The following is a 23,605-nucleotide window of genomic DNA, read 5'->3' on the forward strand; positions in this document are numbered from 1 at the left end:
AGTCGTCGTTTTTCTCTTTTGCCTTTTTATACTTTTTGTCCTTATTGTGCTATATAATATATTACATATAAAATTGTTCAACAATTGTTAATTAAAGACCAACAGTGTTTTTAACTACTTTTTCGCGGAATAAATTTTTAGGAAGCATTTTTACTATCCATCTCTAAGTATAAATCATTAGAGGTTCACCAATTTCCACTATGAACATTAGTAAGGGTAAGTTCTCTCCATGCCAATTAGTTTATTTGTTACTAATCAAAGCCTTTAAATTAGTTTAATTTGTTATTTAAATTTGTATTTGATTAAAGCATTGTTAATTTAAGTATTTTAAATAGTTGAGGTATGTAAATTAATTCGACAATATATGGATAAAATAAACGATCACTGGTTAAAATGAATAGTAGTAGTTTGTGTCTTTAAACCACCGTAACATTAAAGACAAAAACTACATTTCTCCTAATTGAGCAAAATTAGTTCATACTTACATCTTGTCTTGCCTTTTTACTCCACGATTTTAAATCTCGAAATACTTAAAATTCTACTTATTTAAAAAGGCAGATCTTCTAGTCATGGTAGTCGGATATTATTATATAAAAAAATAATGTGTATATATGTTGTTAAAAAGCTGATGAAATTACTTTTTCAGTTTTCTAAATAGCTGAAAATTAAATTGTTACGCAAGTAAGCATACGCACAAACTCGTAAACATATTTGTTTAAAAATTTCTTTTCCCAGTGGACAATGAAAAGCTGAAACAAATTGAGCTATAACTTATGCAGCAATGAAATTTTAAAAGTTAACAGTTCATATCACTAAACAAATTGCTCTATATCTTTATTTTAAGTATGCTTATCAATTTACGTAGAGTGAATAATCATTTAGAGAAATATTTCAGTTTTAATGAAAATTCATATTTAACAAACAGAAATTTGTATAATTACCGAGGGAGAGAGATGTGTTTTATCAACAAAGATCAGTCATCTATGTTTTCCTTTTCCTGTTTCCTATTTTTTCCTTTTTTTAATTTATTTCATGAGTTTTTGTTAGAAGAATTTTTTATGAGTTTATGCAAGTGTAGAAAAAAATTTTCATTCGACAAACACAGAAATTTATAATTTTGTATGCATAAAATCGAACGTGGAGAAATAAAATTTGCATTTTAGTGACATTTCTGGTAAGGAAAGCAATAATACTGGTAATAAAACATATATATATATATATATATATATATATACACTGGNGTCTTATCCCTCTTAAAAATAAAATAATGCCTCAGTCTAGCGACCATATTTAACAGAGCAAACGTGATCAGACTTCAGAAGTTCCGATAAATCGCCATCTTGTTTTGTCGTCTGATTGCGGGTCACTGTAAACTATTCCATTGGGTAATATAATGAAAAGAAAGCAAAAAAGACACGCTACCCCGAAACCATTCCTCCAACAAATCTAAACGATGTAGAGCCTACCTAGGTTATGGAGTTTCGCCAACTCTTGGCAGTTAGAGGTGCCCCCTTTTTTCCTATTAAAGCACCCCCACCTCCTATTAAAGTCACCACCATAGACTACGTGGAGGGAGGTGTGCTATTTTACCCATAGATGTCGAAAACTGGCCAATTCAATCAGCTTCGGTAATTTCGTTATTCGTATATATATATATATATATACGCGCCATCTGACAGAAATATTTTATGGTGCTTCTTCCATTTGTATTATAAGTTTGCTCTCTGAGAAACAGTGTTAGATATTTGGCCATAAATTGGGAGACGTATATTGACGTCATATGCGTTTCAAGAGCAAGTTATTCAGGAAAAAATTTCCTTTAAAATAATACTGTAACATTCAATATTATTATAATGTTATATTCTTTAAATGTTGCAAAATTATCATTAAAAAATTTTATTCCAGCCCTTTCTTCGCAGTGATAAATACTGTTCATTTGAAGGAACGGAATAAATACATGTTCTTAAATAAATTGAATTATTCATTTGAAGGAATGGAATAAATACACGTTCGTGGGTTGAAAAATAAATCAACAAATCAGTTCCTAACGCCTTAAAAATAAGAGTATAAAATGACGCATAAGACGGTAGACGTAAAAATGGAAATCCACTCATTTAATTAAGTTTGGCAAAATTACTCTAATCTTTTTCAGTTTCTTTCAATAATTTTTCAACACTTCTTATTTTTCATTTGTATTATTATTCATTGCCATTCTTACAAGGGAAACTAGGGAAGTGTGTCTCGCCAATTTCGAAATAAACTAGTGGAGTGTATGGATTATGAGGAATAATTTTAGGTGGCAACATTCGTTTCAGCCCATAAGAGGTCCTGTGAGAGATAAAAAACAATTCAATATATAGAAAAACCGGTATTTTATTACTTCAATGCAGACTATCAGTTATTGTAATTGTCTCATACTCCAATTAATTTTGTGGTACTTTCGCGTACTGTATAAAGCATATTTATTGTCAAAATTATTTCGAAAATTTTATATATCTGTAGTTTTTCAGAAAAACCTGTTAGGCTAATTTAAAAAAAAAAAATTGACATTAAATTTTTTACATTTTTTTCTTCGAAAATTTTTCTAAATTAATTAGAGTATGTAATTACAAATCAATTAATTAATTTGCTAATTAATTTATTAATTTGCTAATTACTTTACCAATTAATTACAAATTAATTGAAATATGAGACAATTTCAATAACTAATAGTCTACATTGAAGTAATAAAATACCGATTTTTCTACATATTGAATTATTTTTTATAGCTCACAGGACCTTTTTTGGGCCAAAACGAATGTTGCCCCCTAAAATTATTCCTCATTAGGCATACATCCCACTAGTTTATTTCAAAATTGCCGAGTCACACTTCCCTAGTTTCCCCTGTTAGTGGAATTTCGTTATTAATGCAACAAGTTTTACATTAATCATTAGCTATTACCAAATTTAATTGACTACAATTTTTTAAAGTAATTGTGCAGTTATATTTATTTTTATTGTCATTTACGATGACTAATATTTGACATATTTTTTAAACCGTAACAAATCACCAAACTATTAAGGCTGGTCTTGTTTAATTAAAGAGTGCATTAACTACTTCTTATATTTCCATTATAGGTACTGAGATAATGAGAATTTATGGCATTAATTTAGTTTCCTAACCTTGAAATTGTTTTTTTTTATCACCACCGAAACGGATTTGTACCATAATATCACAAAACTCCACATCAATGGCAACAAGTACACAACCTTTATTTTTTTCATTTGTTGTATATTCTAGTTTAACTTCATACTATTCCATTTACCACAATATAGCTGAAATTTTCAAAAATCAATATTAGCTAGTCATATAGTGTTATTTAACACGTTATATTCTGAATTTATCACAATATTCCAGTGGAAAAATTAATTATATCAATTTTATTTCATTAGGTCTTGTGAGTTTCTATTGCTAAAATTTACAAAGACCCATCTCTAAGCGTTGGTATCAATTTAAGAAACACGTGGTCCTATATATCTTTTAAAATACATTGTCTGTGACTTTATTACCATATATTGTAAAATTATTAGCATTGATTTCACTTGTGATTACGTCACATAAAATACAAAAGATAAAAAATTCTTGAGAATAAACGATAAAACTAATTTTAGATTGATTAGAGCTGCAAGCTAACAAACCACTCATATTATAAGATATTTATCAAATCCAAAGAAAAACCATTTTTTTGTGGCGCGTAAGCATGTGAACCGGGGGTAGGAGGGATACAGCAAAGACAGGTATACAGTAACGTCCGCCATGTCTTTTATGGGGACAAGGGGCCTTCATATTCGTGAAATTCAACCAAAATTTCAATTTTTCAAAATTCATATGTTTACATGTCAGATATGTTTCTGAACATTTTGCGAAAAAAAATATGTAGATTGTTAAAAAAATTGACGAAGTTATGTAACTTTTTATATTTCACTGCGCCCCTTTGTTTGCATTTTGTAACCTTTCAAGGGGCTAGTTTCGTTTTCTAAGGCTGATGGTTTAGTTTTCGGTTGGCTTGAATTTTTACATATTATTCTCTCAGCTACCAATTATTTTTCATTATAATTTCAGACTAATAGGCAACACAATTCTAACTGCAACTGTACTAAGGTTTGAAAGACTGTTTGTTTACAAATTGTGCTTAGCGTGTGTTCATTTTCGTTATCTTTTCCATGAATTTATAATATTTACGCTGTTATTATTGATTTTTTGCTGTTGTTTTCCTTTTTAATTAATTTTTTACTAGTTATACGCTAAATTTTTGTTTATATTTGCATCGTTGCTAAGTTATTTTATCGTGTGCTTGTATTGTTATTATGCGCGCCTTCAGTTCAAAGTGGATCATCGAAGCAACGTGCGCATGGACTAACAAACTATAAAAAATCATTAAATAATTCTTCAGAAGTTTGCATGTCTTCTGAAATTTCGCCGGAAATTTCCAGTAATTGTACTTCGATTGATTCTAATCAACTTGCATATACAGTTATGGATAATTCCATGTGGAGATCCTTCTTATCTGAATTGCCATGCAGTCAGTGTGAAAATCAAACTTTAGATGTTTTACTTACAAAGCCTCTGGTTTGTCTTCACATATTGAGCTATTTTGCAAAACAAGCCATTTCAAATACGGACCATCATTTTCTAGTGTTCGAGAATGTACCAGCAGAAGTTACTCTATCAACAACAATGTAGTGCAAGCTTTTTTATCAATTGGTAAAGGAAATGTATCACTAGAAATATTTTGTATGATGTTAGGTATCCATTACACGGACAGTGAAAACAGTTTCTAAATGTTTGTATAATTTAGTGTTGTCTAACAAGAAGGCTAAATGTGAGATATTGAAAGCTTCTCACTACATAATTAGACAACATTGTTATGTGGATGCTACTGATACCCCAGATATTCTTGACACCTGCTTGTCGTATGAAGGCACCTGGTAAAAGCGTGACCATTCGTCATTGTATGGTATAGGCTTCGTTATTCACATTAATACCGGACTGGTTGTCGATTATGAAGTTCTGAACAAGTACTGTAACCAAAAATAGTACGGGAGCTAACAGTCAGGAATTCCCTATGGTAGGATCCATGCATGATATTCGTCTCACAAACCAAAATGACTAAAGAATTTCAGTGGCTCATCAATTAGTATGGAAATGACAGCAGCATTTACATTGTGGTCAAAATCACTTAAACACAAAACTCGATAAGCAACCATGCTTTCTGATGGGGATGCTAAAGCTTTTCAGCATCTAAATAAACGAAAAGTTTATGGTGATACTATTATAAACAAAGAAGAATGCATTAACCGCATTGCAAAACGCTTGGGGACTGGTTTGCGTAATACGGAGCAGGAGTGGAAAAGTAAAGGGGTGTCTCTTGGAAGAAGAAAGAATGGTGTACAAAAAGACGAAACAATTAGGCGACAACACATCTACTAACTATTTGCAATAAAAAATAATGCCCCTGACATTGCCAAAATTAAGTCTGTAATTTTGCATCGCTTTTTCATTGCATGTCAAATAATAAAAAATGCCATGCACAACAAATGCCCTGCTGGAGAAACTTCGTGTTGCTTCTTTCAAAGAGCAGTAGCAAAAGACGAGAAACCCAGTTGCCACACTGCAATGAAAACTGTTTAATGAGAAACAGTTGTAGAGAAGATTATGCCAGTTTACCAACGACTGGCATCTGATGATATTTTAACGAAATGTGTGTCAGCTAAGACACAGAATGAAAATGTGTGCTTGCATAGTGTTATTTGGAACAAATGCCCAAAAGAAATTTTCGTTTCCAAAAAAAGACTGGAATTAGCTGTGCTTTCGGCTGTTCGAGAATTTAATATTGGCTGTGTTAGCTCTTTTGAAAAACTTTCAACAACCATTGATGCAAATGAATTCCTTATGGGACTCGCTGAAAAAGAGATAAGCGACGAAAAAGTCAATTCAAGAAAGGAAAAAGTAATGATTATAAAATAAAAAGAAATTTGACAAAAAACTAAAGTGCGCATCAAAAAATGCTACAATTTTAAAAAGAGAAGGTGAAACTTATGGAGCTGGGAAATTAAAGTTATCTTTGGAATTCTTGTCCTACTTATGCCTTGAGTAAAATTTAAAATTTTAATTTATGTTTCGAAATTTAAAGTTTTTTAATTTAAAAAAAAACAGAATAGCTAAATAGCAAACAGTTATATATATATATATATATATTTTTTTTTTTTAATGGCGGGCACTTGGAGCTATTCTCCATTGGCCACAGAAAGTGCCAGAACTGCTAATTCTCTTTTCGTTACCCAGTGGGCACCTGTGGCGAAGCCACGGCGGTGGAACATCGTCGCCCACGTCACACTACCACAACCCGTTTATAGGGCGGGTCACATTCACACATTCACACACAAAGAAGAAAGGACATAGAACACAGATAGAGGGAAAGAAACATCCATGCCTTGCCCGGGATTCGAACCCAGAACCTTTCTGATGCAATGACAGTTCCCTGCCCCCTACACAGACTGGTCGGCGCATACAGTTATATAAGCAATGTATTTCATTAAAAAAAATTTCGATTTATGAAATAAAAATATGTCAATAAATTTGACATTTTTTAAATATTTACATTGTCTGTAATAAAAATTTTGTTAAATTTATACATGTGTTTTTTGCATTATTATTTTATATACACAATTAATTCTTTTTTATTATTTTATAATATGAGAGAAAATACATACATTTCTATAGCAGAAAATTTAATATTGTTAAAAGTTTCTTAAAATTACGGTTTTCTCTGATTATTGCTTTTCGGAATTTTACTAACTTCGAAAAGTTCTAGGCGGCTTAATTTTTTGTTCAATTTACTTGAATTTTTTTACGTATTGTTTATACGTACAGGAATATTTCTTGGTATCAAATTAAAATATATTGAGGCTATTGACATAGTTACCTCAAAAATTCTTCACCGTAGTTAAAAAATTTTCACATTTTTTTTTGGTCTTTTTCAGTTTTAAATATTATTTAAAAGTCTTTGAATAATACCAATGGTGATAAGTAAGTTTCGTTACAGTATCCCCAAAGAACTCTTGAAAATAATATTAAGGCATATTTGAAGAACTTATGAGCCTGGAACTTTTTTTTGTGAACGTTTTTCTAAAACTTCAATTTTTTTATAAATTTTAAAATATTTCAACAAAATTTTATACAGCAACTCGTGTTGTATGTATATATTAACAAACAAAATTTCAAAACATTAATGAAAAAATTTTTAAAAAAATTATATGAACCTACCTTCTCCCCTTAACATATGTGCAACAAATTTAGTGTGGATCGTTTCGGAATTGCGGATTTGTATGAGGTACATGCACGCACATACAAACTTTCTGCTTTAATTATACCGATTAGAGGCAGCTTTCAAGTTACTTCCTTTAAAATATTTCGTTAAATGATATTTAAATATTTATTCCCAATACTATCCAGTTGAATAAATTTGATTGTACACCTCAATAAATCTAAAAAAAAAAGTAGTTTTAAAAGTTCAGAGGCTCATGTCGGTACTATTTATTATGAAAAAATCTTTCAAACAAACATAAATCTCTACAATCTAACATCTAAAAACCTTTTTTCGAGAAAAAATATATTATATTAAATAGTTATAATTTCTCTTTTTGTATATTGAATGTTTTTTTTGGTATCTAATAACCGGTGAAAACAAAAATCTCAAAATATATGTTTTATTTCCTTTTAAGTTTATTAATACTTTTTTAAAATATGTGACAGAAATGCTGTAGTCATTTTAATATTTTTTTTTACAAAAGGCCCCCGAAAAATTCAATCCACTAGCTACTTAATTTTAAAAATAAATTACAGCTCTGCAGTAATCTTCTTTAAATAAATTTAGCGAGAAGTGTTCTTTTTCTGTAAAAAAAAAATTAACGAACGTTCTTACTTTTACTTACGGCTAATTCGCCCTTAAGGAAAATTTTCCAATTTTTTCTTACTTTCATCAATTTTCATTAACGTGTTTTTCTACTCAATTATCCAAACTATGTTTTCAACATTTTATTTTAGTTGAGTTAAGGTAGAATTTTTTTTACCGGTCCAGCATTCTTCTTTTTTAGTTTTCTTTAGTTAAGGTATTCATATATTCTACTTTCTCTTAAATTAGCGTTGTATATTTAAAAGCTAAAAAAATATATTTCTTCCCGGTTTTCTGTTATATAATGTGAAATGTTTTTTTTTTAAAGTTGTTTTCTTCAAATATTTGGTTTTGTATAATTTGACAAGTCTTATCTGTTTGCGGAAGTTGTAAGAAAAGTTAATAATAAGTTTGTAAAAAATATGTCTGGATCTATGACTAAATAAATGCATTAATTTTGAAAACTAAATATATTGTTTAAAAATTCACAAAAGCATTTAGCCGTTAATGAATATAAAGTTTTATTTATAAATGACATTGCTAATTGCGTACAGTTATTAAATTCTCGTTAAGAAAAACTTCAAAGAGAACTGAAGTTAGTAATTAATTCTGCTTTAACTAACTTTTACAAATTATGTTAGAAAAAACCTAGGAGATAAACTCCAAAACAACTTTTTATTACTAAATTACCCCTGTCATTTATCGGATATCACCTCTAACCATTTGCGTACATTTGCAGATTTAGTTTGAAATGAGTAAATTGTATGAAAGAATGTCTAGGCTATTTGTTTGTCAATGTTAAGAAATATTTGATTAAAAGAGTTGTGATTTTTCACAACCGAATTCAGTTGTTTCTAATTATTTGCATTGAATTCTCTGGAATTATTGATATTGAAATTATTTTCGGTAAGTTCAATATTTGATAGCATCTCGTTGTTTGCTATTATTTTCAAAAAACACTAGGATAGTAGATATGTTGCTGTTAAAACACTCGAAATCTTTGTTTCTATAATATGATGTTTTTGGATAAAATCGGGAACTTGTCAAGAAAGAACTATAATCTAAACTAAATAAAAATACCAGAAAATATGGTAAAAATACACTATCTATGAAATTCTGTAAAGGATATACATTAGAAGCACAGTCATAACTTTTTCATCGAAGCATATTTGTGAAGATTTAAACTCTTAAATCTTATTAACCAACTTAACTTAATAAAAAAAAATTAAGAATTCAAAATTTCTTAAGTACCTTGATTTAGAAAATTCGTGTATGCTTCTCAGTACATAAAGATCATCGTACTAGCTTGATTCTAAGAATAAACAAGTCAGTGTTAGAGAAAACAAAGATTTATTTTAATTATTTCCCATATATATATATATNATATAATTTAATTTAATTTTATTAATTTAATTCTTTTGAGCACAATTATATTTATTTTTAACCTGAAGGGCAAATTTATTATTCAAATAGACATTTAAATAGTTTTATTCCTTTTTTTATAGTTTTTGCCAGTTTACGGAAAAAATAAACATTTTAAGTACGAAGATTTGATCCAACTTTTTTCTCTTTTTTTCTTTAGAATTTACGCTTTAGAAAAGTGTAAAAAATTTTTACAGGTTTCATTAAAATGATGTAAAAGGGCAAACAGAAACCTCTCTTAAATTATAAAATTTAGGTGAAATCTGATATAGTTGAGTTTCTCCAAACTAAGAAAAAAATATGGTCAAATCTACGAGAATATAATTAGATTTACTGTGCTTCTGGCTCTATAAGAGCAAAAAAAATCTCGATGATTTTTATCTAAACACCTTGGTCATAATTTTGCTAAAACTATCACTAAAGTATAGTTTTATAATGTGTGATAAAATTTGTTAAATATGATAAAATTTGGTAATTTCATCGCGAAACTTTAAAGCGGGACATAAAAATCATTTATTCGGTTAAATTTACATTTTTAGTTTCATATTTTTACTACATATAGGTAAAATATAAAACTAAATACATAAAATAATAATGTATTTTAATTTTATGCATTTAGTATTATTTTGAAATGTTCAAAACAATAATGAATTTTGAAAACCAGAACCAATGAATCGTTACCATAGAAGCGGAAAAAGAGCAAAAAGAATGGTTTAAATACCACATATTTTGGTTTTAATGACTAGAATTACAATGTTTTTTTTTACCAGAAATGTCTTTGTCATATAGTGCTGTAATTTTACCATAATTTCTTTCTTCGTGAAATTTGAGCAGCAAGAAACAGTCTGAAGATATACTTTTATCGTACTCAGATCACAAAAGAGGTCTCGTTTTATGTCAGCTTATGTATATATGCACATAATTTCGCAGCTATAAATATTATAAGATTGAAATGAATCTTATAATTAGATATTATCAAATAAATTTCGAAAGCTACTGTCTTTTATGCACAGTAACCTCTAAAGATTAGCTTTAAAACATTACCATTAAGTGCATTATATAGCTTTTCAGCTACCAATTTTAAATAATTTATTCCTTTGCTAAAGAGCTAATTACACTTAAGTAACTTAACAACTCATTTTCTGCAAACAGAATTATTGTTAATACCAACTTAATTAGGCCACAGTTTCCTAACGTAGCATTAAAATCAATGAAGTGAGCCGAATGAACGGGAGATAGAATAACAATGCAAATAGCTTCAGGTGGTCGTGTTTATGCTGTTATTTATTCAACTTTTTGTTAACTGTTTTCTTTGTAGTAATTTGCATAAAATTAATCAAATAATTGTCTAACACTTTGCTAATTACAATCTGAATTTTTATAATCCAAGTTTATTAATCTAAATTTACTAAGATTACAATCTAAGTTTTTCAAAATGCTCTTTAATGCGTATAACATTTTATTTCAAAACGTGTAAATTTAATTATGTTTAATTACTTTTTATATTTAAATTTGCAAATATTCGATCAATTTTAAATCGCTGCTTAAAAATGTATCGATGATTAAGTTATTTATCACATTTTATTTCATTTCTTATGTTATTTATTTCATATTTAGAAATAATTAAATGCACGTATAGTTTATTTTTCTTACCAATGAAAAGATTACCTAAGCTCGCGACAAAATAAAATCGTTATAAGGACTTAAAATTAAATTTATAATGTCTGAACATAAATTCATTTAGAAAAACTGCAAAGAAGTATAATCCCTAATTTCTTTAATTTATGACTTTTAAGTTATTTCATTTTTAATTTGAATAATTGTGTTTTCTTTGAGTAATATACAAAATATGAAGTATTAGTAAAATTATTAAATATAGGTTATTAAATCGCATTTTTCGTAACAAAATCATTAATTAATAACTTGTTTTATCTGACAAAATATTCAAAATTTAAAACAAATAATTAAATTAGAATAGAATAAAAAAACTTATGTAATACGCTTTGAACAACCTATTTACATGAAATGAGCGACTTGTGAACCAAACTCAGAAGGCAAAGAAACAAAGAGCTAAATCATTCAAATAAACTTAACAAGTACTTTGCAAAGTAACCCACACTTATTGCATTACGTGAATGACAAAACTTGACACCTCTCACAGTACACCCAATGACCAAAAAACTCGAATCCCTAATCTAAGGGGATATTTTGCGTAACTCTCTGATCTGAGCATAAACGCTCTGATCTGTGCAAAATGAATTTTGAAAATCAACTAGTCATCGTTAAAATTCAAATCCAGGTTGTCCTATTCGGATGCTAGCATGTAATTGGGTATTTGCAGCTGTAGAAGAAGACGATCACTGAAACATAGAAACATTACCATGACCTCAGCGCCATTAGATTGTTTATAAACAAGATGGCGTGTTAAAGTAGAGTTAAGTTTCTGCACATAAGTTAGAATGTTAATTAACATGAAACTTGTTAAATACATCTCCATATTGCTAATCAAATTTGTTGAAATATAATTCTCTCTTGTCTATGTCTTTTAAACTTCGATTTATTTATTTATTCGTTTTATTGTAAACGTGATATATTTTTGTTTTGTGAGCCTGGCAGCTCCGATGCATTCTAAGTTTTTTGATGTTCCACATGGCTTACTTCGTCCTTGTCGTTGTGTTAAGTAAAAAGTAAAAAATATATGTTTAAAATCACTGTGAAAGAATATAGAATGCGTCATTTAAGAGAAGTGATACTTGACGGGATTGGCTTACTCGAAACATAATGGAAAAAAACAGTTGCTAACGTAAGCAAATGTCCTGTTTCAATAGCTAATCATGATCGAGATACCCTCACTATGTCACTTGCAGGTATCCCATTTCTGATCTAATCAAGTAAACTAATTTTTTTTGTCTACATCACATTAAATTTAATCATGTGAAATTTGAGGTCAAAATAAGGCTTATGTAAGGGTATGTAAAACTGGAAGCTAATTTTTCTGACATAAAACATTAATCCTGATTCTTTTTATGCCCACTATAGTATACTAAACACCACGAATAAACTGTTTGTGCACGATTTGAGCATAAACTGTTTATTTACTCACACAGCGCATGAAGAAACAGATGCGTGTTAAGATTATAAATTTGCTAGTATGAATATCAAATATAGCTGATTTTTGTGTTTACTAACGAAAATGCTTTAATAAAATACTGCAACTTTATATTATTGACTATTCATAATTTGTGCAGATTATTCTGCATACTATCAAAAGAACTATAAAATTTATTAAAAACCATCGCGTTTTCTATTGTAGCTGATCACACTCAATTAAAAGTATTTGTATAACCAGTTATTATAGTTAACTCGAAATCATCTTAGCTCATTTGAATTGATATTTATTTTAAATAATAACTAATAAGAATGGATATTTTAATTAAAATAAGAAAATTTTGCTTTATTTAGTAAACTAAATTTTATATATATAATAGCTACGCATGCGTAAACTTGTATTTCATTCTTACGTAATTATTCCTAATACATTTCTTTTTGGTTAGCGGGGTGCAAGGAAATTCTATTATTTTTTAAATTGTTTCTTAATTTATTTTTAAAATTTTAATTCATTTAATTTTTTATTTAATAAATTTAAAAAAGTAAATAATAAATAAATGAAATAAAATAAATACAGAGTAAAAGTTGATAGAGGCCTGAACATATAATGTATAGTAACCTCTTTAACGCAGTAACAATAACATACACACTCAGAAAAATTATATCATTGACAAATCATAATATCAGAACTTTAATTCATAATACAGAGTAAATTGGTGGCACCATTAAAATATTTTTGAACATAATGCTTCCTTTTACATTTAAGTATTATTCAGCATTAATTTAGAGCAATATGAAGGAAGCAGCGAATTTCAACAAAATTATATTTCATCACGCTACAAGACTGAGAAAATATTCTGGCAAAATTATCGTGCTGAATGTTTATGACATTTATGCTAATAAAACAAAATAAAAACTATGTTAAAATGTGTGGTTAATAAAAACAAAATATGCGTATTTTAACTCTTCGTTCCTTAATTTTTCCGTTAATATGGTACTGATCTTTCGCAATTTCCGGTCTTAAAAATTATAATTCTTGTTACCATAAATTTAGTATAAAACACAAAACTGAAAAGTTTTTTTAACCAAATAAATGTTTTTATGCCATTCTCCAAGGTGGAATGATAAATTTACCAAATTTCACCACATTTACTGAATTTTATCTCATATTATAAAACCTCATTTTATTATTAATTTTACTAAAACCATTGAAATCATTGCTAAACGCTTCTGTAAATATTACCAAAATTTTTGGTGCTTCCTTGCAGTCACAGGCACGGTAACAGTTTGACAGATTTTGACCTTTTTTTGCAATTTTTACCATACTTTTTTTTCTAAGAAAAACTTCTAACAGTGCACATATGGACGAACTACACTGTAAACAGTTCCGGATCAAATTACAGTAAAAAGCACCGGTTCTCTGGGTGCCAGTACTTATTACCTTACAATCAACTTTTTAACGCAAAATTTGAAAGAATAAATAATCTGATACACTGTATTTTTCATACAGTAATATTTACAGTAAGATCACTGTAATAAAAAAAAATAATGTATGTCGTAAAACTTTATAGTCAAAATATATTTTACAAAGAAATGGATTTTACGGATGCAGCACTCAGGGTGCTAGCACTTTTAACCATAGAATTATTCCGGATTTCTTACAGTATTCTAAAAATCAATTATTCAAACGGACAAAGTTAAAGATTTGAATTTATAAAGCATATTTCCTGCTGATATATGGTTTCTGCTGATCTGTAACATTACAAGTTAATTAAATTATTTTCACAATCATTTTATGCAGATAATTTATTGTCCGTCATTTTATTTCTTTCATTTAGCTGAGCCTCCAGTTCTACTGAGTAAGTTTGAAGAGCTTATTGTAAAACCAGGGGAATCCATATCTCTTCGCTGCTCTGCTGTTGGCAATCCACTTCCTCAAATAACTTGGTATTCATATGATTTTCCAGTTCAAGATACGATCAGAATTCGTGTTGGGGATTACGTTAGTCGAGAAGGCCATGTTATTAGTTTCATAAACATTACCAGGTAAGTAATATCTGTTTACTCGCAATTGCTTCAATAATATTTAACTCGATACACTTTATTAAGTGATTTGTTGTTCTGGGTGTTGATTGAAACATAAATATGGAAATTAGAGCTATTTGCGAAACTATATTTAGTAGATATTATCCTAAATGCTGTTAATATCTTCTTTAAATTACATTTATCATCATAACGTAAAAGTTTTTAATATATGTATGTAGAAATGCATAATCTAAAAATGTATGTAAAAATGCATTTGCTCACTTTCTTTGATTATTAAAATATCATCACTAGCATGTGCCTTATTTTAATAATAAAAATAATTAAAAAGGATAACACTTGTAAACACTTTTTCAGGCTTAAAACTTGCGTAATGCTTTTATAAATTCTCCTTAGAGTAATGTACATTTACTAATATTTTTACTTGATAGACCAAAAGAAATTCTATACCAAATTAAGTTGAAATAAATACAATGAGCCGCCTGATTTATTGGTGTAAAATTATTGTAAGTAACTTAGTGAGTGTGAGTAGTTTAACAAAGCTATGTAACAATGAGAAAATACTGAAAAATGACTTTTCACAAATAACATAATTACATTAATTGAGAATAATAATGAAACAACAAAAACATAAAATGAATACTTTCATTTTCTATAGCACCTACTAAAAGATGTACACAATATGGAAAAAGACGAAAACATCTACGTCAACGTTTTTCTCTCTCCTTCTATTGAGCATGTTAGGCTTCCTTTGTTAGAGTAGGAGATTTGAAAAGAGCTATTATGCTTTGAATGTTGATTGTTAATGAGTGTGTGTCAGTCAAAATATTTGTAAGGTTTCGATTTTAGTAAGTAGTTGTAAAAAGAATTATTAGTCTTAATATTTTCACATTTATTTTGAGATCTTCTTTAATATTAACTATTGAATCTGATTATTAAGCGTATATTTATAATTTAAAAAAGAAATATTGCATTATAGTTCCAAATTAGCTTTTGTTAGAATTTTTATTTTGCGTTATAATAATTTTGTTTAATACCAAAATATGTATTTCTATAACTCGCAGCTAATATCATTTTTTTAACTTGTTAATGATACTTTTTACTTTTCGACTGAGCCTCGAAACAAACAAAAAAAATCTAAAAATAATAAGTGTGTATTCTTGTTCTTTTTTACCAAATTTATTATTATTAAATTTAAAAAATTTCAATTCTAAAATTTAATAAATTTCAAAATCAATTGTAGAGTTGAAGTTTCTGATGGTGGACAGTATGAATGTCGTGCTATAAATGAATATGGTGTAGACTCTTTTTCATCAATAGTTCATGTAAAAGGACCACCTTCTATACGACCAATCAGAAACAGAACTGCAGTTGCAGGAGATATCTTAATTGTGCACTGCCCAGTTTCCGGCTATCCAATTCAGTCTATCCGTTGGATGAAAGGTAAATAAACCATAAATTTAATTATAATTAACTTACAAAAATTATTTTATTTATTATTTTTCCTTTGCTTTTTATTTACATCTTTCATTTGAAATATTTCCATTTTTTTGGAATATTTAGTATTATTTGCAATTTTACGCATCCTTGCTATTGATAAATAGCGGATATTTTCCGGTTATCTCAAAAAAATTACTTAAACATTTAGTTTAAGAAAAATACATTTTCAACTTTTTTTAAATCTCACTGTAAAACATTCCAGGTCAAATTATAGTTGAAAGTACCGACACTTAAGGTACCAGTACTTTTTGGTATTGACCCATTTTTCTGGAATAGGTTACCGAACGAAAAATCTGAAATGCCGTAGTTTTTACAGTAATAATTACCGGAATATAATAGATTCTCTCAAATTAAATAAATATTACTGTAAAAATTGTGGTACCTTAAATTACACGATGAATCGATTTTATGCATGAGGCACCCAAAGTGCCGGTACTTTGTACCGTAATTTGATTCGGAATTTATTACAGTATAGCATCATATGTATTAAAAAGCATCCCGGAAACAATTGTGATATTCAAGATATTTTTAATTATCATAGCTCTGATGAAAAGGACATCAAAACTCAAAAACAAATTTAAATAGGATAATTTGAATTTTGGAACTGTTGAAAGTGTGTAAAGACGTAAATCACTTCCAAATATATAATTCTCTTTAATTCAATTGTAATTTTCAAACCATTTAGATTTCGATCTTTCTCATAGTTTTTACTCATAATGATCACTCTCACTTTATTTTTAACTGTAAACTTTTTTAAACTACTAGTTTTTTGATGTTTTACGTAATTCCCGCCAATGAAAGTGCTACATAAGGGATCTTGAAAACAAATTAACTAATTTTGCATGTTATTAATTTTCATATACGATTTTGAGAAAATTACGTTTCAAAATTGTTATAGAATCAATAAATTATTATATACCACTCCATCAAGTCATTATTTTTCTTCAGATCACTTGAAAACAGTTCAAAAGAGTTTTAGAACGTGATCTTAGACGTGCAAATTAGAAAAGGAAAAAATTTTGATTATTTTTTTCATCTAAAACTGTTTTTTTTTTCAACATAAATAAGTACTATAATCTTGAATTATTTCTATATATCTGGATAAAATAAAAAATAAAAATTGTCAATTATTGCGTTTGTAACACTTTCAAAAGAAAATTTTCCATGTTAAAAAATTCTATTTCAATATGAATTCATATGCTTCAAATAAACCCTAAGGTTCAATAAATTATTTGTAGACTGTTTAGTTTGCTAATAAAAGTTGAATAAAATTTTAAAAAGTGCACATAACTTGTCTTTTAAGGAAATATAATGCGTGATAATACGTCCTTTAAGAAAATGTCAGGTTAATATATTGAATTCTTCATGGAAAACATTAACGAAAGAACAATTTTTGGCATTCTTATTATGATTAGATTTGTTAGAAAATAATTGAAGGAAATATTTTGTTACCTGAGGGTATAAGGTATTTAGTTAGTTTAATTAAATTCCCCGATTAAAACGTCTTTTAAAAAATAAAATTTTTATGAAATTTAAAAAAGAAATACACAAGTGCTCATATTTCTCTGAATGAATAATGCAAAGAATCTTAACCTAAACCTAGCTTAAACCTAAAAATTATTTTCCACATAATTGTTGAAAAAATACATCAAGAAGAACCTCGGTTCCAGATAGAATGACATTTTAAATTAATTGATTTCAGCAATATAATTAAATCTGTTTTCTTAATATAATAATACTGTCTAAATAATTAAAAATGGTATAATCATAAAATGGAAAAATTATTTTCAAAAAAATTTTCATAGCATGCGACGATTTTTTTAGAAATGCAAACTTGAAAAAAGGAATCATATTTGAGGCAAACTTACTATAAACAGATTTGTACAATATAGTTCGAATAAATAATTTAAGAGACCAATAGGAACAAAAACGTTCATTAAACTCAATAAAATATAATTTAAATAAAAAACTATAGTCTAAAATTTATAAAAGCTTATGCCCAAAAATCTGATAATAGCTTAAACGGAAGAATTTTTTTTTTCAAGGTAAACTTTTTATCCTCCTATTTGTTCAAAAATGCATCAAAAATAATCTCGGCACCAGAGGGAACGAAATTTTAAATTAATTGCGTTCAACAATGTAATTAAATCTGTTTACAATAAATAACAATGTTAACTAAAAATTTGAAAAGGATATCGCCATAAACTTACTGAAAAATTTATTATTAAGGATTTTTTTGTAACATGAAATGACTTCTTTTGAGATAAAATGTTTCAGAAACAAATTATTTTTGAGTCAAACTTACTATAAATAGATTTGAATGAATAATCCGAAGAAATTAAATCGGTAAGAAATTACTTGATTAAGACTTCATTCGCTTAAAAAATATAAAAATTGGAAATAACATTTGACAAGTGTCACGCTCTTAAAAACAGATGCCCATCTTCAAGGTTTTCCGGACGTGAATTGTAACTGCCGTCATTCACGTCTGGCAAGTCTAGAAGAAGGGTGCGTGTTTTGAGCGCCTGAAACTTGTCAACTTTTATTTCCAATTTGTAAATTTTTTTGGAAAATGATGTTTTTAATCAATTAATATAAACAGATTTGTTCAAAAATTTTTGAAAAAATAGTTTTAGAGTCCGAAGGGAACAAAACATTTAATAAATTCAATTAAATAATTTGAGCAAAACTGATTACAAAAAACATTTAAGATAATTAAAATTCAAAATACAAAAAAAAATTATACAATTTTATTCTTTTTAAGAATTTTTTGAATATTGCAATAAATCCATTAGCAAAGATAACTTCGACGGAATCATTTTGGAGGCATACTCATTGTCATCAGATTTGTTCAAAAATGTTCGAAGAAAGAATGTAGGCACCCGAGGGGACGAAACATTTATTCCACCGATCCCATCAATCATCAATGATAGTAAAAAGGAATATGGCGGTGATTTCTGCTTTGCTTTTGTGTCTGTAGGCAACCGTCAACTTCCCCTGGGAAGACGCCAGAAGGTATTCACTAATGGAACTTTGCTCATCCAAGGTCTGGATGCTGTGGAGGATGCTGGAAAGTACCGCTGTCAGGTGGAAAATGATGAAGGGATCAAAGCTTCTGTCGACGTCTTTCTTGGAGTTCTTGGTGAGCTATATTCTTGTCGACTTGATTGATTGGCTAATCTGTTATCAATATCAAAAATAATATCTTTCCGATATCTTATACAAATTGAATAAAGTGTTGCTTAAATGTTGGTAGTGCTATATTCATGCTTCATTGAGTAAAAAAAAATCCCTACAAGTCATCTTGCAAGCAAATATTTAGCATAATGTTTAAAGTGTAATCGTTAAATAAGTGTTAACTAAATTGAATTTTTTTTAAAAAATCAATGTTCATTACTTGGGAAATTTTGGCATTTTTTTAAATCATAACTGTATGTTCTCAATAACCTGATTCATGTGTAATAATATTGTATGATATTGCACAATTTTTCGATTTGTACACAATGAAAATAATTTAATAACATTGCCTCATCGTATGGTAATGATATTTTAGGTAAAACCGAAAACATAATTTTGATTAATATAACCAAAATATACTGTATTTAAGCAAATTCATTTGGATTTTTTCGTTCATATGTTACCGGTTTACTGGAAATTTTAGTTCGAGAAATTATAGTTCTTATTTGCACATTTAGTAAAAAATACGAAATTAAAATCTAAATTTAATCGAATCAATATTTTTATGCTATGCTCTAAATTATCGTGATAAAACTACCTAATTTTACTACGATCACTAAATTTTATTACATATTATAAACCATAATTTTTTAATAGTTTATTTTACCCAAATCATTAACAAAGCACTCAGTTAAAAATAATCTGAGCTTTTTGGTGTTCCCTTAAAGCCAGAAACACAGCAAATTTTGCATAATTCATGTTTAATACTATTATGGTAGTCTGTTACCGCACATTTTTCCTCGGTGTAATTTTTAAAATCATTACTACTTGGGTCTTTCTATTAATTTTTACTTTATAGTAACCTTCAAGTTGTAAACGGATTATACTTCCTCAGAATTAACCCACGGGATGCTTAAAAATACTCTTCTTTTATTTATTTCGGAACAAATATTTTTTTTGAACAATTCTTGTTCTGTTCTGATCTTGAATTTTTCCGGATTAAATCTATTTTCTAAACTTTGAGGTTGTAAGCATTTTCAATACAAGAAGTTTGCAAACGTTAAGAAATGCTTGAAAGCCTGAAATTTTACATTCGGTAACTATGTCCCATAGCAATGAATAAAACTAAATGAAAGGTACTCAAAAATATTCATTCGTAATTGAATAAATAAAGATTTTGAGATCGAAGAATTCTCAAAAGGATAAAATGAAGGAAGTTGAGCACTTTTTATGGGTGAAAGGGATCTTTAATTGCCCAGTATGCTATTGATAACAAGAAATATGATTTTTATGCAGTTTTATTTTTTAAAAAAATAAATATTCCTGTGGGGCTTAGATTTAATAAGTTTACTAGTTTTATTTAAATTCCTTTCATTTCATCTGCAATTATTTTTTAATCTAAAAAAAGCCTTTTGTTGCCTTTTATGGAGTTCTTGATTGACATTTCTTTTCAAATTAATTGATTTGATAATCTGTAATCAATATCAAAAACGGCATCTATCAATCTCAAAAATAGCATATAAACAAACAATAAAATTTTGTATCATTAAAAAAGTTGTTTTTAATCTGCAGATAAACAAAAATATAAAAAAGCTAACTTTGACATTTGATTTATAGTGCTTTAAAAACCCCTCTCTGTTAAAATATCTGTAATGGTTATTTTTTTCGAAATCTTTTAATGTCTATTGCATATTTATAAGAATCCATTAATGAGTTAGATCATTTAATTATTTAAATAAAAAAACAGATTTTACTTAATTTATTTCAGAAAAATCATAAATAATTAAGCTACTTAGTATGGATGAGTTTTATGAACTATAATATCGTATTTGGGCACAATATACAATAATTACATTTTATTTGACTTCAATGTCTTAACGTAATGTTCAAAAAATAATAAATAGTAAAAAGAAAGTATTACTTAAAAAAATATATCCCAATGACATAAATGAAAAATATTAATAGTAAGAAATAATCTAAACTATTTAAAAATGCTAAACTTTAGGTTGTAAAAATAATATTTCGTGAAAATATAATGCTCTCTTTAAAAAAATGTTCAATTAAAATTTTTCAGCCGTATATTGCAATAGAAAGAATTCTGTAAACGGTAATAAAAATTTCTGCTTAATTACCTTTCATCACATCATGTCTCAAAAAATACTCATTTGAGTGATTAAAAACTTTTTTTTTCACCTACATTACAGTTAACTGAAGCAACATATGAAGTAAAACATTAACAATTTCATCCCTATTAACTTAATTCACAATTATTTCACCAAATTTAACTTAAGGAAGGTTATTAAAAACACAATTCTCCATCATTAATTCTCCCAGCAGGAATATACCATACTATTATAGAAAACTTTTCTAAACAGGGAAAGAACTAAGACTTCTCTATCCATAAAGATGAGTAAGATTTTAAGAGAAAACCATCATCTTCGGAACAAAAAACCGAGAGTACTATCGGAAACCTTTAATCACTCTAGATGTTTATTTATTTTTTTTTATCTAGATGATACCAGCCAATAGCAGTGTGAGTTATTCTTTACGGTCGTGTTGCAGTGTACAAAAAATATGCCTTATTTGTGCTATATATGTCAAAATAAGAAATATTGATTTCCGTGTTAAGCTTTTTTACTTTTCCTCTCTTTATGTAAATGGAATGCCGCATTATATTGATGAGCGATGTTAGTGGAAAACCAGAAAAATAATGGAGGGTCATAAGGTTTTTTAAGCTACTTAAAACAGCACTTATCTTTAGAAATGGAAATAAAAAAAATGGATTCATAAAATATTCTTCTAATTTTTAACTATTGAAAAAAATAGAAAGAAGTTTTCTCGCTTTTATTCTTAGTTTTTAGAAAACATTTTTCGAAAAAACATTTTCTCCTTTTTAGATATGCATTTGTGTTGGAGAAAGAAATCGAATGCTTTTATGTAAGAAACATAAAGTAAGAAAAAAATGCTAGTCACCGGTTCGTACTTTGTGCAAATTTCTAAAGTTTAAATAACTTTTTTTCCTTTACTTTTCAATTGCTAATTCAATTTACAATTTGTTGGTTCCCTGTTCAAAACAACGTAAAATTTATAAATTGTTTGAACATTAAGAGAGAAAGCATTTTTTCTTTTGATAAACCAATTACGGCAGCCTTTCAAATTTCCTATTTTTAAATTTTTATGATCGAGTGTTTCCTGCATGCAATCTGAGAATGAAATCATGTTAGGATTTCTAGCATAATACTAGTTTTAAAATTTAAAAATATAAAAAATTGCGAGCATTATTTTTCATATTTAATTGGGATGGTTTTATCTTACGACCTATCATTTCTTTCCTTTTATTGCTAGTACTACATTTCGAAGAGAGTGTGAAAGAAAGAATTAGTTGTTCTTTGAACTCTTAACTTTTAATGTAAATTGCTCCAGAATTAATTTAATAAATTTTTTTCTCTATGGAATTGAATTATTTTTCTTAATGTATCGATTTATTTAAAACTTAGAATTTTTTTTATTTTTTGATTATCAAGATATAATATTTAATAAATAGTATTTCAATAATTTAGTATTTAGTAACAGTATTTATAGTATTTAGTAAGTATATATTATTTATAGTGTTTAGTGAATAGTATTTAAATATTTAATAATTAGTATTTTTTAAGCTTTAATTCGGATATTTTTATCTTACTATTTATCTTTTTTTCTTATTACTATTTTTCTTATCTATTTTTCTTATTGCTAGCGCTGCATTTCTAAGAGAGTGTAAAAGGAAGAAATAGTAGCTCATTGACCTCTTAACATATAATGTTAATTGACACAGAATTAAACTAGTATGGACTTTTTATTAATGTTTCGATAAAGTTAAAATTTTGAAAGTTTTCATTTTTTAAGCATATAGATCAAATATTAAAAATTGAAATTCCTTTTTTTTTAGATTTTACACGAATATAAGATTTTTGACCAAACTTAAGAAAAAAATATTCAACATTGCTATTATGTATAGGTTTTACTTTTAATGCTTTTATTTAATTATACTGCAATATAAGGCCTTTTCCGCAAAAGAAATTAGCTGTGTGGGGCATACATTAAAAATACAAATTAACAGTAGAGAAACAACAAAACTCTAGCATATTCTTAACTCAAACAGCCTTGATATGAAATTGCAAATTTTATTTTTAATATTTTTGTTAGTTAAATACTAATATAAGGTATTTTTCACAAAGGACTTCGGCTCGCATGCACTAATATTATAAAAATTAACATTTGGGTAACAGATCGGAGCTTTAACGTTCCTTGCCTTTTCTTATTGATAAATCCAAAATTATTTTTCTTTTATTTACCGAAACTCTTTTTTTTTTGTTATGATGTATTATTTTTTATAAAAACTAAGCATTCACTACAAAGGGCAGCTATAACTAATATGGTGA

At 27.6% G+C, this 23,605-nt stretch overlaps 1 protein-coding gene across 1 annotated transcript in view; it reads left to right on the plus strand.

The window, feature by feature from the left end:
- Nucleotides 1-23,605, plus strand: part of LOC107452989 (cell adhesion molecule Dscam1-like) — a 262,770-nt gene that overhangs the window by 142,237 nt on the left and 96,928 nt on the right. Inside the window, exons 8-10 of the mRNA XM_016069635.3 lie at nt 14,303-14,510; nt 15,751-15,950; nt 18,988-19,149. Coding sequence (XP_015925121.1) covers nt 14,303-14,510; nt 15,751-15,950; nt 18,988-19,149 — 570 coding nt within the window. The remainder of the gene's footprint in view (nt 1-14,302; nt 14,511-15,750; nt 15,951-18,987; nt 19,150-23,605) is intronic.

Source organism: Parasteatoda tepidariorum, chromosome 8 (genome assembly GCF_043381705.1).
Source record: "Parasteatoda tepidariorum isolate YZ-2023 chromosome 8, CAS_Ptep_4.0, whole genome shotgun sequence".
In the NCBI taxonomy this organism is placed as follows: Eukaryota; Metazoa; Arthropoda; class Arachnida; order Araneae; family Theridiidae; genus Parasteatoda; species Parasteatoda tepidariorum.